Source organism: Equus asinus, chromosome 15, assembly GCF_041296235.1.
Source record: "Equus asinus isolate D_3611 breed Donkey chromosome 15, EquAss-T2T_v2, whole genome shotgun sequence".
Classification (NCBI taxonomy): domain Eukaryota; kingdom Metazoa; phylum Chordata; class Mammalia; order Perissodactyla; family Equidae; genus Equus; species Equus asinus.
Window position 1 is genome coordinate 41,000,001 of NC_091804.1, and position 16,507 is coordinate 41,016,507.

A 16,507-nucleotide genomic window follows, 5' to 3' on the forward strand; every position below is an offset into this window, starting at 1 on the left:
ATTATTTAATGATAATACACAGAGCATCTAGCACTGTGTTGGCTCATCATGAGTCACTAAATGTTAGCTGTTATCTTGGAAAATCATTATTGCCATTTATTTAGTAAATATTTATTATGCACCTACTGTGTGCCAGGTACTTCACTACGTATTGGGGTCTAATGGTGGACAGAGTTCCTGTCCTCATGGAGCATGCTCCCTGCCAGTGGGAATGATGCACAGTAAGCAAATAAGGACACAGATGAGCCTTTCATTACAAGTGAAAACTGTCAATACAACGAGGCTCCTGTGAAAGCACTGACTTAACTGCACTTTGGGAGGAGGACGGTACCTTACTCCTGGGATCTGCAGGAAGAGGGGTGGGAAGTGGGAGACAAGAAATTTCTAGATGGAATAGAGAGACTGCGGAAAGGAGCTGAAGTGCGCTGCAGAAACAGAAAGGTTTGTTTATATTCAACAGCCTCTTTCATGCTGGGCACTGACCTACGTCAGGGCTTCTAACGTCGGCACTGCAGACCATTTGGGCAAATCAAAATCCTGTGTTTGTTTTCTCAGGGTGCTCAGGATACGACACATTTCAAACATGAGATTGCCTATTTGCCATGTGTGGCAAGGTGCTGTCTCTGAACTTTCTTTGTAATAATACTTGCGCTTGACTTTGAAGCCAGTTATTTAAAGCAATCACTCCAAAGCCACTGTGGAAGATGCACACTGGGGAAGAGTAATCTTTTGGCAGTCCTTGGCTATAAGTTAATTAAGGTGAATCTGGATACTGTCCTGTAGCGCTCCCTCCTAAGAATATCTCCAAAGATTCCTTCTGTTCACCCGCTCCCTGACCGCCGAGTGTCTGTGATTGCAAGTTTAAGAAACCCTGATCTAAACCAACATCCTCATCTTACCTGAGGATTCTTAGTTCCAGAGACATTGTAAAGAGCCGGAGCCCTTGAAAGGAGTTAATGAGATAGCAGGTACTAGAATCTAAGGACTCTTGGCTCCACTTCAAATTCACGTTCAGATTTTCATGTTGTAAAATATGGGCCCAACCTGGGCTGGCCCAGTGGCGTAGTGGTTGAGTTGGAGCGCTGAGCTTTGGCGGCCTGGGGTTCGCTGGTTTGGATCCCAGGGGTGGACCTAAACAGTGCTCATCAAGCCATGCTGTGGCGGCACCCCAGATACCGAATAGAGGAAGGCTGGCACAGATCTTAGCTCAGGGCCAATCTTCCTCACCAAACAAAAATAAAAATAAGACCACCCCTGCTCAACCACAAAGCTACTTCAGTTACAGAATTAATCTGGCTATAGTTGAGTTGGTTGAAAAGGAGTTGGGCTTTACTGTAAAAAGTGCCAACTTAAAAAAAGATGAACTGTAAATGAGAACTACAGTAACAAAAATGGAACTCAGCAAATATGAAATGAGAATTATAAATAACATCATTTAGTAGCTACACTATATGGAAAGCCATTATGCAATCTATTATTTTAATTGACTTGTCATATTTTGGAGCAGAGAATGTTTTGCTCTATTTGCAAAAATGCAGTTTTTAAAAAGTACATCCTAAAATAACGGAGAATGGATAGGTAGATTATTTTCTTTTTGATTTCCAATGACAGTTGGTAAGGTTGAAGCCAATGGCTTGGTCTTTGTCACAAACACTGGGTTGTTTTTCCATCCAGCTTGGTGAGGAGAACATCTTTCTGGGACAACAATCCATCCTAAAGGGAAGATGAGGCCTGGCTGCCTGAGGTGCCCCCCTCCGGGAGCTCCCTGTGGTCTGTGGCATCTTGGCTTGAATCATCCTTCATCCTTCAGTGAAGCAGTGCGATTCCTCCCTTCTTCAGGTAGGATGATTCCCAAATGCAGGAAGTACCACCCCTCCCCACTGAGAGCTAAACACTGAAGCAGATTTACTGAGAAGCACATTTACTGACCTCCCCTTCTTGAGACTCATTTAAATTTTCATGTTAATGTTAACTCCTAATCTTAGGGGCCAGGGCAGGGCCTGGGGCAAGGGTTGGCAAACTGGGGCCCAACGTCTGTTTTTGTGTGGTCCGTGAGGTAGGAAGAGCTTTTACATTTTTTTTTTAAAGATTTTATTTTTTTCCTTTTTCTCCCCAAAGCCCCCCGCTACATAGTTGTATATTCTTAGTTGTGGGTCCTTCTAGTTGTGGCATGTGGGACGCTGCCTCAGCGTGGCTCGATGAGTGGTGCCATGTCCGCGCCCAGGATTCGAACCGACGAAACACTGGGCCGCCTGCAGCAGAGTGCGCGAACTTAACCACTGGGCCACGGGGCCAGCCCCGAGTTTTTACATTTTTTAAAAGGTTGAAAAAAAAATAGTATTTTGTGACACATGAAAATTACATGAAATTCAGATTTCGATGCCCATAAGCAAAGTTTTCTTGGAACACAGACACACCCACTCCTTTACATGTCGTCTGTGACTACTTTCACGCTACAGTAGCAGAGTTGAGTAGTTGCAACAAAGACCATGTGGCCCGCAGAGCTGCAAATATTTACTATCCGGCCCTTTACACATAAAGTCAGCTGAACTCTGCTCCGGGGCAAGGGTCTTCAACTGAGGTTCTTGTATTTTGGGAATATACAAAGATTTTTCAAGAGGTGCATGGGCATGATTAAGGAAATCCAGACCCTCAACTTTCATGTGTACTTTTTCCTAAAATTGATCCTCTAAGAACACACCCAGAAGGTAGCTCACTTTAAATAATCCATACTAAATCAGTGCATGGAACTGTAAAATCTCTGGGACGCACGCACAAAAGGACAGAATATTGGAAATGGTGGTTTCAGTGTTAAAAAGGTAAATGCTCCATGACTGGGAAAGAAATCTCAGGTGGATTGTAGTTCTTTGCTTTTAAAAAAATTGACCCAATTAATTATGATTGATCACTATGTGATTTTTCTGGCATGTAATTCAGAAGGAATTAAAATAACGGAGAAGCGTTGCTGTAACAATAAAATGTCCACTTCTATATCCTTGTAAAAATTAATAAAGGGAAACCTCATTTAAAATGGAGTCAAGAGGGGCCGGGCCCTGTGGCCGAGTGGTTAAGTTTGCGTGCTCCGCTGCGGCAGCCCAGGGTTTCGCCGGTTTGGATCCTGGGCATGGACATGGCACCGCTCGTCAGGCCATGCTGAGGCAGAGTCCCATATGCTACAACTAGAAGGACCTGCAACTAAGATATACAACTATGGACCAGGGGGGATTTGGGGGAGATAAAGCAGAAAAAAAAAAAAAAAGCTTGGCAGCAGTTAGCTCAGATGCCAATCTTTAAGAAAAAAAAAAAAAGATTGGCAACAGTTAAAAAAAAATAAAGGAGTGAGGTGGCCAGAAGGAGGAGCTCCCAGGGAGTACCATGGGAGGTCAATCACAGCAAAGATAGTCATTTGCAAACCCCAACAGAAAGGAGTTTCAACAAGAAAGAAACATCAATTACAGGAAGAAATGTACGTTGTATCCCAAATAGAAATCGACTACCCCAGCAACTCAGCCAGTGAGAAACCATCACCATGAGGCACTCTTGCTTTTCTCCAATGGACTTTTGTTCAAAACAACCTCTTGCAATTTCTTCCTTTTCCCTATAAAATAGCATCTTTCACTTTGATCGCTGGACTTGCTTATGACTTTTGCCACAGCATGCAGGCCCTAACTTGCAATTCTTTGTTTTTTCCTGGAATAAACTCATTTTGCTGGTAAAATAACTGGCTGTTTTATTTTTAAGGTCAACAGTCTTTTCTATGTGAATGAGACCTCTCAAAGTTTATATCAATAAAAAAAAAATTGGGAATATAACTGAAAATTACCTGCATGTCATTCTAGCAGTTGGTAAAAAAAAAACTTTTTTTAAGTGATATTAATCAAGGATATGTAAGCTGATTAAAAATTAGGCCTATCTATCTCATTAAGATATGCATTAACAGTAAAATTTTGCTTATATTTAATAACTATTTATCAAAATGTGTAATATATTTACATTATCTACAAAATAAAAAAATTATTTCTAATGCTAATTTGATGCAGAAGAAATGTTTAAATCTTGGAGCCCTATGGTCATAGGGAATAAAAAAACGTAAATTTCAATTTACATAACCATAATTTTGTTGCCGAGAATTAGATGAAATGAACAACAAAAAATTTTCAAGCTTAATAATGTTTTCTATTTTTAAGTCCCTCCCTCTATTCTGGAAGCTTCAGGGACTGATTCTCTCAACTGATTGGCCGAGGCGAGAGACCTCCCCAATTTTTTTCCTGGTAACACTGCCATTTGGTCTCAACTTTGCTGGTCACTGGATCTAGGGCATCCAAGAATTGGATCAGATCAGTCTATCTCCACTAGAATAAAATTTAAAGATTCCTGAAGAGAAAAGAATCCTATGTTCAAAGGTATCGCTGATCTGCCAAGAGAAAAGAAATACCATGTCTGTACCCTTTCTGAGGAGTATACGCAAGAAATTACTCTAACTGAATAAAGATAAAATCAGAGTAAAGATGTGAAATAGGGGAAGAAGAAAAGTATAAGAGATTATGGTAAACAATGAATATTGTAATCTTGGGTTCAGTCTAAATGGGTGATGGTAATTTGGGAATTATAAAGTACGAGACATAATATAGGGCAAAAGTTCACAAAAGCCTGGAAATAAACTCGTGAGCTCTCTCTGCAAAACTCAGGATTTGGGGAGGGAGGGGTGTAGAAAGAGATGAGGTCCAAGTCGTCCTCTTACGTGGGGGGAGATTTAACGGAAGGTTGGGGCACAGTTAATATTTCTATTTGATGTAGCAATAGAGAAATGTAAAAATTGTTAAATCTGGAGAGTAACGATTAGCAGAATGGAGACATACAGAAGAACTTTCGAGAGCAAAGGGAAAAGTTGGAAAAGGAGAAAGTCACAAAGTTTAATAAGTGGCAAATATTAAGACAGAAGCACATAATACTAAGTATTTGTTATTATGATAAATGTACACATTTGAATTCTTCTACCAAAGACAGAGAAGCTGGTAAAGAAAGACATTAAGCAACAGAGTAAGCAAAGATAAACCAGGCAAATGTAATAAAATTTAAAATAGGACATAGAACATTGTTATGAGACAAAGGGTAATTTAAGGTCAAAAGCTATTAAATGGAAAGGACATGTGTATAAAATGTAAAACTGACAAAGAACATATAATAGCCACAAACTTATATTCATCAAACAACATATGGCAAAATATAATTGAACAAAACACCCTAGTAATTTAAGAAAAGCTTGATAAAAAGGCACAATGATAGTGAGAGGTTTAAAAATACTTCTTTCAAAGTTTATCAAGTAGACAAAAACTACGAGAGGTTTCAAAGAAGGGAGTAACAAAGTCAACATGCTCGATTCATAGATATCCATCAGGCATTTCAAAAACTGGTCATGTACATGGCCATGAAGAAAACTAATAAATTATAAAAAGCGTATTATTTTACAGGTCACATTCTCAGACCAAAACCCATGAATATCAGAAACCAAAAATCAAAATTAGTTTCACAAATTGTAACTACTTGAAAAATAAGAAACGTATATATAACTTTATATAACCCTCAGATTCTATCTTCCCACCCACCAAACCAATCCACCCACTGTAACCTGAAACCTGAAATAACCATAAACCTGAAATAACAAAGCATGTAGAAATTTATGAAAGAAGCACATTTTATATAAAAATCTATAGGAATATGGATGTCATGAAAATGTTTGAAAGACTCTGAAATAGGCAAAAAAGAATCCTGAGTGTCCTGGCAGTTCCCAGCTCTGGGTTATCTGATTCTAGAAGAGTGAGTGCCTTTCATTGTTTTTGAGATATTTTACAACTTTGTGAGTTATGGAAACATATAATAACGCAAATAGCTTGTCCACAGGAATGCAAACAGACTTCATCTGGTGGAATGTAACTGATTATTACCCTGGAGATACTGACCCGTTTTGCATGTCTGTAAATTCATTTCAGCATTCCTGATTGCCTGTGTAAGTATGCATTCGTTGAATTCTCCTCAAACCTGTGGTAACATCTTACTGATCCTCATTACATAATGAGTTAAATAAAATCTCTAACACATGTTCATTTTACATTTGTAGGACAGTCACAGTTTTAACTTTTTAAAAAATTCTATTTTGAGCCAGCTCTGATGGTCCAGTGGTTAAGGTTTGGCATGCTCTCCTTTGGCGGCCTGGGTTTGGTTCTCGGGCATGGAACCACACCCCTCGTCTATAGTAGCCATGCTGTGGTGGTGGCTCGCACAGAAAAACTAGAAGGACTCACAACAAGAATATACAACTATGTACTGGGGCTTTGGGGAGAAAAAAAGAGAGAGGAGGATTGGCAACAGATGTTAGTTCAGGGCGAATCTTATCCAGCAAAAAAAAGTTATCTTTTAACATAGGTGAGGTTAGAATGGAAAATAGATGCATTACATTCATTTATTATTAAAGGCTGAAAATAAGTAAACACAGGAAATCAGAATCACAAGATAAACGGAAAGAAAAGCAGGGGAAAGAATAAAGATGAAAGACAAAAGCTGAAATGAATAAAATGGAAGGGGGTAGAGGAGGAATAAATAAAAGGAAAAGCTTTACTTTTATTTTTATACAAATGATAAAAAAGATAAACTCTTAGCAAACTACCTAAGGAGAAGACTGAAAATACAAACCCCCCCCCAAAAAACCAACAGTAATAAGAAAATTACTAATTACTAATTAGTATCACTAATTACTACTAAGAAAATGCCAAAGATTTTAAAATAATATTAGGAGAATGTTAAATAGCATTATAGGGTTACAGATTTGAAAATTTAGAGGGAAATGAATGATTTTTTTCTTTTGTAAAATATAAATTACCAAAATTGATCCAAATGAGATCTAAAAGATGAACAGACTGGGAATTACAGAAAAAATTGGAAAGTTTGTTAAAGATGTTCATCAGCCTAGATAATAAACAGATACTTCCTGAGATACTCAAATTATTGCTGGTCTCTGAAAAAGAAGGAAAGAGCCCCAATTTACTTTCAGAGTAGTATAACCTAAAATGAACAAAGAGGCAAAAATCAGACAGAGCACAAAAAAAACTAGAGATCAATTGCACTTATGCAGATAGGTGTAAAAATGTCAAGTAAATTACTAGTAAATGAGATCCAGCAAAGTATTGGAAGAATTATCCACACGACCAAGAAGGTTTGCTTCCGGAACACAGGGTGATTCAGTGCCAGGCTATGTCCTACCCTAATTCACCACATCAGCATGGTGAGGTGCAAAACCCAAATAGTTAACGTCGAAAGATACTTGATAAAATTCAGCAACCCACTCGGATAAAAACTCTAAGTAAAAACTAGAGGAGAAGAAAATGACCTAAGAACTATAAAAACCACCCCTCAAAGGAGCAGTGCACATCACATGAACTTGGGAAATTCTAAAGTCATTCAAATTAACATCAGAGATGCAATGAGGATGCAGCTGGATCAACCATCGTTTGCAGGCTCCAGCTAATGCAGTTGGACAAGAAAACAAACGAAGAGTATAAATACTGCAGGGGAAGAGAGAAAACAACCCGGCAATGAGACGGCTGTATCATAACCAGCATAAATCAAGTTCATCAGAGACCAAGAGTTTCTAATATACACTTATTGTCGATTAACAAGAATTTTTCACTAAGGTAGTCCACTATACACAAATATACAAATAGAGCTATTCTTTGTGTTTGCAACAAATAACTGTTTTAAAATGGAAAAAATCTTATTTATAATTACAATAAAATTACATCATAAAATATAGGCCTTATATAATAAGAATAGATTATATATGAAGAAAACTATATAATTTTATCAAATAATGTTTACAACAGGATTTGAATAAAGGTTTTTGGGTGGAAGGTTTAACAGTTTTTAAAAAAACATTCTTTTTATAAGTTGATCTATCACATTGATGCAATTTTAATCAAAATCCTCAAAAGATTTTCTTTTTGGAGGAGGATAACATGACAGTTCATTTGGAAAAATGAATATCTAAGAATTGCTAAGAAAATTTTGGAAAAGAATAGCTGGGGGAAGCTTTGTAAGTCTAAAGGATACAAAAGCTTAGCTTAATGCTAATACAATAAAATATGTGATGCTGGCAAACCAGAGAAGCTAGAAAGATCAGTGGGACAAAACAGAGATTCCAGAAATCGATCCAAGTATATTTGGGAACTTCATCTAAAGGTGAAATTAGGATTTCAGTTCGGAGGAAAATAATATGTTATGTAACAAATGGCCCTGGTCTATGTGGGCAGGCAAACTCTGGTATCACACATATGTAAATATGAATTCTTGCTGCAGTAAGATGCTAACTAAAAAGAAACAAACAATAAAAATATTAAAGAAAAAACCTATCTCAGGGAAGAGGGGACTTCCCTAGAAAACACAGGAGCTACAAATGAAGCAACAGAAGAAACCGACTGCATAAAAAGAGTTGTTTTCACGTGGTAAAGCACCACAAGGAAAGTGAAAAGACAAATGACAGGAAGGGAGGAAACTCAGCAACAGGTGACAGACATGGTGTTCATATCCCCAAGTTCCCAACAACCCAAGGAGAAAAATGAGGCAGTATGAGTTAAAGGTTCATAGACGAGAACAATGCAAATGATCAACAAGTCTATGCAGAGATGCCACAGAAATGCAGATCAAAACACCACCTGGGGAAACGCACAAAGAGCAGATAAACCATTTCACTCATCGGACTGACAAAACTTCAAAGATTGGTAATACCCAGGAATGGCAATAGTTGGAGCCCCCACCAAAGATGAGGCTACCATTTTGAAAAAGTGATCTGAGTCTATGCAAGTACAAACTATGGAAACTTGTTGAAATTCCCGCAAGCACAGCCGAATATGAGGAATTATGTAAGACATTGACTGCGGCAGTCTGTCATGGTAAACAAACACAAAAGCAACCTAAATATGCATGAATAGGGCGATGGTTGATAAAGCTTGGCATATTCATACTACTACTTTTTGCTTAAAAAGTTAGGGATAGCCGTACTGCCCCACAGCACTGTTAATAAACGGGATAAGAGCAAGTTGCAGAGAAATGGACATAGTGTGACACACCTACTACAAAAATAGGAAAAAAGCCCTGTCCGTGCTGTTTTTGGAGTCTATGTACGTTGGTATGAACACAGGGAAAATTAATATTACTTACCTTGGGTGGGGTTAGGCTAGGCAGGGCTGAAGATTACTGACGTGCTTTTTGTATAATTCTGTAAGTTTATTGCAAGGAACAAGTTTTGCTGTTGTAGTTTGTAAAGACAAAAATCCAAATATGCACAGCGTGTATGTATATGCATGACTGTGTGTGCGCGTGTCTATGTAGGTAGGGAGGGCGGCAGCTAGGTGGAGATATAAAATACAAAAAGAAACACAACATATAAAAAGTGTGCCCAACTCAACCCCAACCGTATAACTGGAGTGGAAGACATTCATACATAAGCACAGGAGAAGAGATTAGAAGGACGCCCATTCAAAGTGGCTACAATGTTTACACTGGGTAGTAAGATTGTTAGTGCCTTCAATTCTTTCTTAATATGTTTCCCATTATTTTCTACCTTGAATACACATTACATTCATAATCAGGAAAAAAATCCTTTCACAGTTGAAAAGGAGGGCACTCTGGGAAGAAAGATGTAGAAAACAGGTTTGTGACAATAGAAGTTCCCCAGCTAAAATGCAGTCGCTGAAGAGTTTCCTAAAGAGCTACAAGCAATAATTCTAAAGCAATGAAATTATTAAAATACTAACAGGGGCTGGCCCCGTGGCCGAGTGGTTAAGTTTGCGTGCTCCGCTGCAGGCGGCCCAGTGTTTCGTTGGTTCGAATCCTGGGCGCGGACATGGCACTGCTCATCAAGCCACGCTGAGGCAGCGTCCCACATGCCACAACTGGAAGGACCCACAACGAAGAATATACAACTATGTACCGGGGGGCTTTGGGGAGAAAAAGGAAAAAATAAAATATTTAAAAAAAAAAAATACTAACATACACACACTGTAAGCCTTTTCAATTTCTTACCAAACCATAGTTAATGGCTCATTATTACTAATGCCGATATGGAAATAAAGAAATCCTGGCAAAGAAAACACAGCGAGTTATCAGACTTGTGTTCAAACATTAAGGGTCAAAGAAAGGCGACAAAGCCGAGTTGTAACTCTTCATCTATTTCTTAAAGGAAGTGGACTCTCCATTTCCGGCAGGCAACCCTCAAGGTTTCCAGCATCACCATCTTGTATATTTCCTTGGTTTGTTATTACTGTAAAAAAGTGAAAAATCATGGGGCCAGCCAGGTGGTGCAGCGGTTAAGTTCGCACGTTCCGCTTTGGTGGCCCAGGGTTTGCCGGTTCGGATCCCGGGTGCCACAGCCATGCTGCGGTAGGCGTCCCACATATAAAGTAGAGGAAGATGGGCATGGATGTTAGCTCAGGGCCAGTCTTCCTCAGCAAAAAAAGGAGGATTGGCAGCAGATGTTAGCTCAGGGCTAATCTTCCACAAAAAAAAAAGTGAAAATCATGTATTTATGTGAAAGGGAGCTGATCTGCATGAGAATTTTAATTAAATAAGTTTGCATTAGGGAAGAATAGAAGTGGTGGCAACTCTGGTAAAAATGTATCTCTATGTTCTCATAACATTTTAAATATGCTTCTTTCACAAGAGTAACCTCCCCTCCTCACCAATCGTTGCTGACCCTGTGAGAGCAGGTTTCACTCACTCATGATTTATGAAGAGCCCAGCACGAGTTGAAGATCAGGCCAGAGGCTGGAAATCAGAGCGATTAGGACTCTAGCTCATGTCTTCGGGTATAAACGGGTAATTCTAGTGCGCTCTCTGGCGCCACCTACTGATAAAACAGCATTTCAATTCAAAACAACAAAATTTTAATTTCCATCTTTTCAATATAGCCTATGCTTTGGAAAAACCTAGGTGCTTTTCCAGTCGCACTCGTCTGGACCCTGGGATTGCACATATATTAATATCTAAAACAATGGCATCCTAGGACACCCTGTCCTAAAGGTGCGCAGGAACTTGCATCATATTTGCATCCAAACAGAAATGTCAGGTTCGTGAGTCTGAAGTTTCAAAATGAAAACAACTGTTGGGTCACTTCAGGCGCCACACATACGGAGTTGTTGACTGTGAACGAGGTAAGTCGTTTGTATAATATTTGAGTGAGGACTAAAAACCTTTGCTTCTCCAAGTTCTCTTGAATTATATGATAATTCACACCCCCTCCATCCCAAATTATATCATGACTGTAAAGAATCATTAACATTCAGTATATTGTAGTCATGTAACAATTTATTAGGAAACTTTTCCATTTTTGCTTATTAGCACTAAACATTTTCATGGGGGTCAAATATCCATGTAACATTATGTAGAAAATGGTCCTTCGTGCCAATAGGTTTGTATCCACGTACGAAAACACGAATACCCGAAACTGGGGGGCATTTCAGAATGGGGACTGAAAGAGGCTGGGAAGTACCATCTGCTACACAAATGGAATGAGGTGGGAAAAACCTTTATTATAAGAGTTGCAAAATCAAGTTGGAAACAAACAAATGTAGTCACTACTCAACGCATTTAATTCCAGACCCTCATGGGAATCATCTTGGTAATGTTTAAGATTCTACAACAGTTATAACGTGGCGGGTCAGAGGTGGTCTCAAAGTTATTACAGCGTTAAAAAATTAGAGTAAGCAGTATAAAATTACAATTTATTACGGGGTGGGGGGTGGACAACGGCTCACGACAGTCCTTAAAAAACATTAAGAGCAAACCTCTTAGAGAATTCTATTTATGATCTCTTTTTTGTCACTCCTTTTTTCCCCTGTCTTTTGCTTTTTTAAGTACTAATCTGGTATAGAATCTGCTGGACAGAGCAAAGTTGGGTGGGCTCCTCCTTGAATGATGGAGTAAGTCTGCTTGGGTAATTCTTGCTGGGAAGAAGAGGAAAATATAGGTGGAGCGGTGGTGGCCACGGCAATGTTCTGGCCTCCGTCGCTCACCACAGTCACCTCAGCTGTCCCCTCCTGAATCAGAGCGTTAAGGCCTTCAAAGTCAGTGCAAGTAATACCCGAACTGGTGATGAAAGTCTGGCTGCCAGAGCCTTCCTGGGGGCCCCCCGGGGCTGTGGGGATGAGAGTCTGGTGCACAGTGGCTCCATCAGTCTGGTCATGAGTGGTCAGCAGGACAGCTGGCTGGGTCATCGCGCCTGCCTGGCTTGGACACCCAGAGGACTGAGGAGAGGCGATCAGATTGACCGGGCGCAAGATCTGCAGCCGGCCGTTCCCTGGGAGTTCCTCCGGGTTCTGAGCCACCAACGCGGGTGGTACGATGTTCACCGCAGCAGCCGCAGCCTGGACGATGGTGTTCGCCTGGGGCACTTGATGCCCCACGATGATTTTGACTCTCCCCTCGCTGAACTGGGGCACTTGGCCGGGCTGGAGGGGTACCTGGAGGTGCCCCACAGTGAGGGGCGCGGTGGGCTGCTTGCTGGGGTCGATCTGAAACTGTAGGACGGTCACATCCGAGTTCTTATTCTCATTGTACTCACTGTGCTGCCTCTTGTGGCTGCGGAGCGAGTCCTCCCGCATGAACGAGGCATCGCACGTGTCACAGTGGAAAGTCTTCTTGGCGTCCAGCTTGGCCACTTGCCGGCTGCTCTGTCGGCCCGTGTCTTTCCTCTCCAAGGCCTCGTTCTTGACCATGTCCCCGTGGAACTTCTTCATGTGCTTGCTCAGGTTGCTGGGCTGCTTGGTGTCAAAGCTGCAGTAATTACACTTGAAGGGGCGGTCGGTGCAATGGATGCGCTCGTGGATGCGCAGGGCGGCCTTGCTGGAGCAGGAGTAGCTACACTCGGAGCACTTCTCGGGGTGCTCCGACTGGTGCACCCGGCTGTGCTTGCGGAGGGTGGCTTTGCTGTCACCCAGGAAGTCGCAGTGCGGACACTTGAAGTTATTCCCGCTGTGCTTGATGCGGATGTGCGACTTGAGGTTTCCCTTCATGGTGCAGCGGACATTGCAGAACTCGCACTTGAAAGGCTTCTCTCCCGAGTGCACGCGCATGTGCCTTTTCAAGTCCGAGCTGATTTTGAACTTGGCGCTACAGAGCCAGCACTGGAAGGGGGCGTCCCCTGTCAACACAAGGTGAGTTTCCATAAGAACAGGCAGGCAACAATCACAGCGGATCCCCCCGAAGCACACACCAGAAAATCGCTTAAACCAAGGCAGGCGGGTGGAGACCTTCTAAATGCAGCTCCTAGGAGCCCCTGGGAGGAAGAAAAGGGGGGTCGGGGGCTTCTCTTCTTTCCCAGAACCTAAACCGCCACCACGTGCTTCTGGTGCGCCACCACCGTTACAAAACCCAGAAGAAAAACGGAGACTGAAAAGAGCTATTTAATTGTCCCAGTGAAAATAAGATCTGTGAATCTACTTAGTATATTCTTTAAAACAATCAAGCTATCGTTCATAGAGTTAATGTGCCCACTCTGCTAGTTAATCCTTCACAGTTGTACAGTTTTGCATAATCCGTTGATTTTGATTGAGTTACGTGTTGTAACAGATTGAAGGACACATGTTGCCATCAGTCAACTTCATGCTCACTCATCAGAATATTCTTTTTACAATGATTGAAAGGCCCAGCTTATACTTCATGCAGATTTTTATTAATAAAGACGTGTTTATTGCACAGAATGTATTTATCCTTCACTGCCAGCTGCGTTCTTTACTTGTGAAGTTACAAAATCCAGCTGCTTTTGATTTTGTTTTTTAAAACTCATATTCACTGACAGATGAGCAGGGAAAGTGAAATTGCAAACATCTGACTGGACGTGATATTCCAAATAGGATTCGTCAATGACTGGCAAGTCCAGATTATCTAAGGCACTGAGAGTTCAAGCAAATTGGTGACCCGCCCATTTTAATATTGCTTAAGCAACAGAGTAACAGCAGCTAACATTCTTCAGTTGCTTCTGGGATGGCAGGCGCTCTGCTGAGCACTCCGCAAGAATGGTCTCATTTGATGCTCCCAACATTCCCACGAGGTGGGTACTATTATCAATATTGTTCTAGACACTATTGTACAAATGAGGAGACTGACGCCTAGAGAGACGACATAACTTGCTCCTGGTCACCCAGTAGTACGTGGCAGAGCTTGGATTCCAAGCCAGGCTGACTCCAAAGCTGGTATTCTCAGATGCTGCATAATTAGCTGTTCATGTGACCGATGTTCGCTTTCTTAGGCCATAAACTCAAAAGAGTGGGATTGTGATCCGGCTTTCTGGTATAAGGCCGACAACACCACCATGTGCTGCTTGATAAATGCAATTAAAGATGGCAGGGAACAAATTTAACAAGCCTCTAGAAAACGGAGAAGCCCAAACCCAATGCTTCGTATGACTAAACACCACTGAGATTATGCAGACTAAACTAAACTAAACTCCAGAACAAGGAATGGGAAGCTATAGCCTGTGGGCCCACAGCCTGTTTTTGTAAATAAAGTTTTACCAGAATACAGCCACGCCCATTTGTTCCTATGTTGTTTATGGTTGCTGTCACAATACAAGTGCAGAGGTGAGCAATCGTGACAGAGGCTGTATGGCCCGTGAAGCCTAAAATATTTGCTGTCTGGCCCTTTACAGAAAGTTTGCTAACTTCTGCCTTAGAATGTTGTTCTTAACCCTTTTTTATGCCACTGACCCCTTTTTCCTGGTTTCGTGAAACCCATGGAAACTTTCTCAGAATACTGTATAAATGCACAAAGTGAACTAAACTAAAATTCAACAGGAATGCAAAGGAAACCAATTATATGGAAAGAGTTGCTAAAACATTAAAAGAAAAAGATTTGTGCTATGGCAACGTGTGCTGGATTAATGCGTTAAATAACAAGATCTCACGGCGGGTCGGTCACTACAATCGTTTCTAAATCGAGAAGAGCGTAGAGGATATTTTGATCTCGCTGCAACAACTGTTAGGAAAAGATCTGTGATTCCTCCTGGCGACGTGTTCACAGGCACTGTTACCAGATGGGCTGCCTATTTTCATAAGGGAAGGACACACCAAATTTCAGTGCCGGTTAGTGAAAATGAAGATGTAACTGTCCTCCCATCCAAGTTCATGGACCTCCTAAATTCTATTCAGGGATCCCTGGGTGGAGGTGTCTATGGACCCAGAGTGAGAGTCTCTGCTCCAGAACGAACGTCCTACTAGGTTTTCCAGTTACAGCCCTGCCCAAATTAGTGACAAATTTTTTGCTCCTTTTAGCAATCAGCAGAGGTAAAACCCAGAAACACCAGATAACCAATCTCAGAGCTGAGGTGCAGAGCTTAACAACACTTTCTGACATGAAAGCCAAGGGTTTTAAATCCTTTCCTCATCACCTTTTTTTTCCCTTTAACCATTTATTTACTTTTTTTTCTTTGAGGAAGATTAGCTCTGAGCCAACATCTGCCACCAGTCCTCCTCTTTTTGCTGAGGAAGATTGGCCCTGAGCTAACATCTGTGCCTGTCTTGCTCTATTTTGTATGTGGGACACTGCCTCATCATGGCTTGATGAGCCGTGTGTAGGTCTGCAGCCAGGATCTGAACCCATGAACCCTGGGCCGCTGAAGTGGAGCATGTGGACTTAACTACTATGCCACTGGGCTGGCCCCTATTTACTTCTTAAATGAGGCATACTGGTCAGTAACAGTATCTGTCCAAAGCTAATGACTATGTTCGTTTCTGCCCGCTGATCCCCAGTGTCCAGTACATAGTGGGGAGTTAATGAATGTTGTTGAATGAATAAGTGACTGATAAATATTTAAGCTGACAGATCTTTCTTGGGTTTAGCTTGCTCCTAAGACAACTGACAATGTAGCTGTCGATGGAAGGGCAAAACCAAGATCCTATTAATTTTACCGTTTGTAAAATTTTATAAGCGCCATGCCACAATTTATACAAGGGAAACGAACATTCAATGGAGACGATGCATAAAGGGAACATGTTTAAATTTTTAGAAAATGCACCTTTTCCAGACCAATCTAAGGATGCTGCTATAAATGGTAAGTTTATCCTTACGAGTCAAAATGATTCTTAACACCTTTCATAAATGAATCCCTCAGCTACTCTATCTTATGCTGCGGGACATTTCCAAAGAAAATCAGTTGGGCATCAGTTATGCCAATGTCTTAACTTGCTGTAGGAGATTACAAAAATGTCCCCAAATATCCCCACCTCCCATCCCTCCGTGAAGCCATGGCCTCTGCCATGTATGTGATTAGGTATGCTCTCCTGACACGGGCGGAATGACCTGCCATGACCCCCGCTAATAGACTCAATTGTGTCATTGGATTTGGCTGATGGTATGTTAAGTAGACGTGATACAAGTAATGGCTTGAAATGGACTTGTGCCTTGGGATTGCTCACTTGTGCCTCTGTCATCCAACGCCATGAGACGGTCAAGCCTGGCCTAG

The 16,507-nt window shown here is 41.2% G+C and overlaps 1 protein-coding gene across 5 annotated transcripts in view; it reads right to left on the minus strand.

The window, feature by feature from the left end:
* The window catches only part of ZFP64 (ZFP64 zinc finger protein), a 99,371-nt gene that overhangs the window by 58,756 nt on the left and 24,108 nt on the right, over positions 1-16,507 (minus strand). For 3 of the 5 annotated variants that reach the window (XM_014832326.3, XM_014832334.3, XM_070486140.1), the window contains exon 6: positions 11,334-13,189. The exons of the other annotated variants lie outside the window; for them this stretch is intronic. In XM_014832326.3, coding sequence (XP_014687812.2) covers positions 11,907-13,189 — 1,283 coding nt within the window. In that variant the 3' untranslated portion in view covers positions 11,334-11,906. Of the gene's footprint in view, positions 1-11,333; positions 13,190-16,507 lie in introns of those variants that run through there. 5 annotated transcript variants of the gene reach the window in all.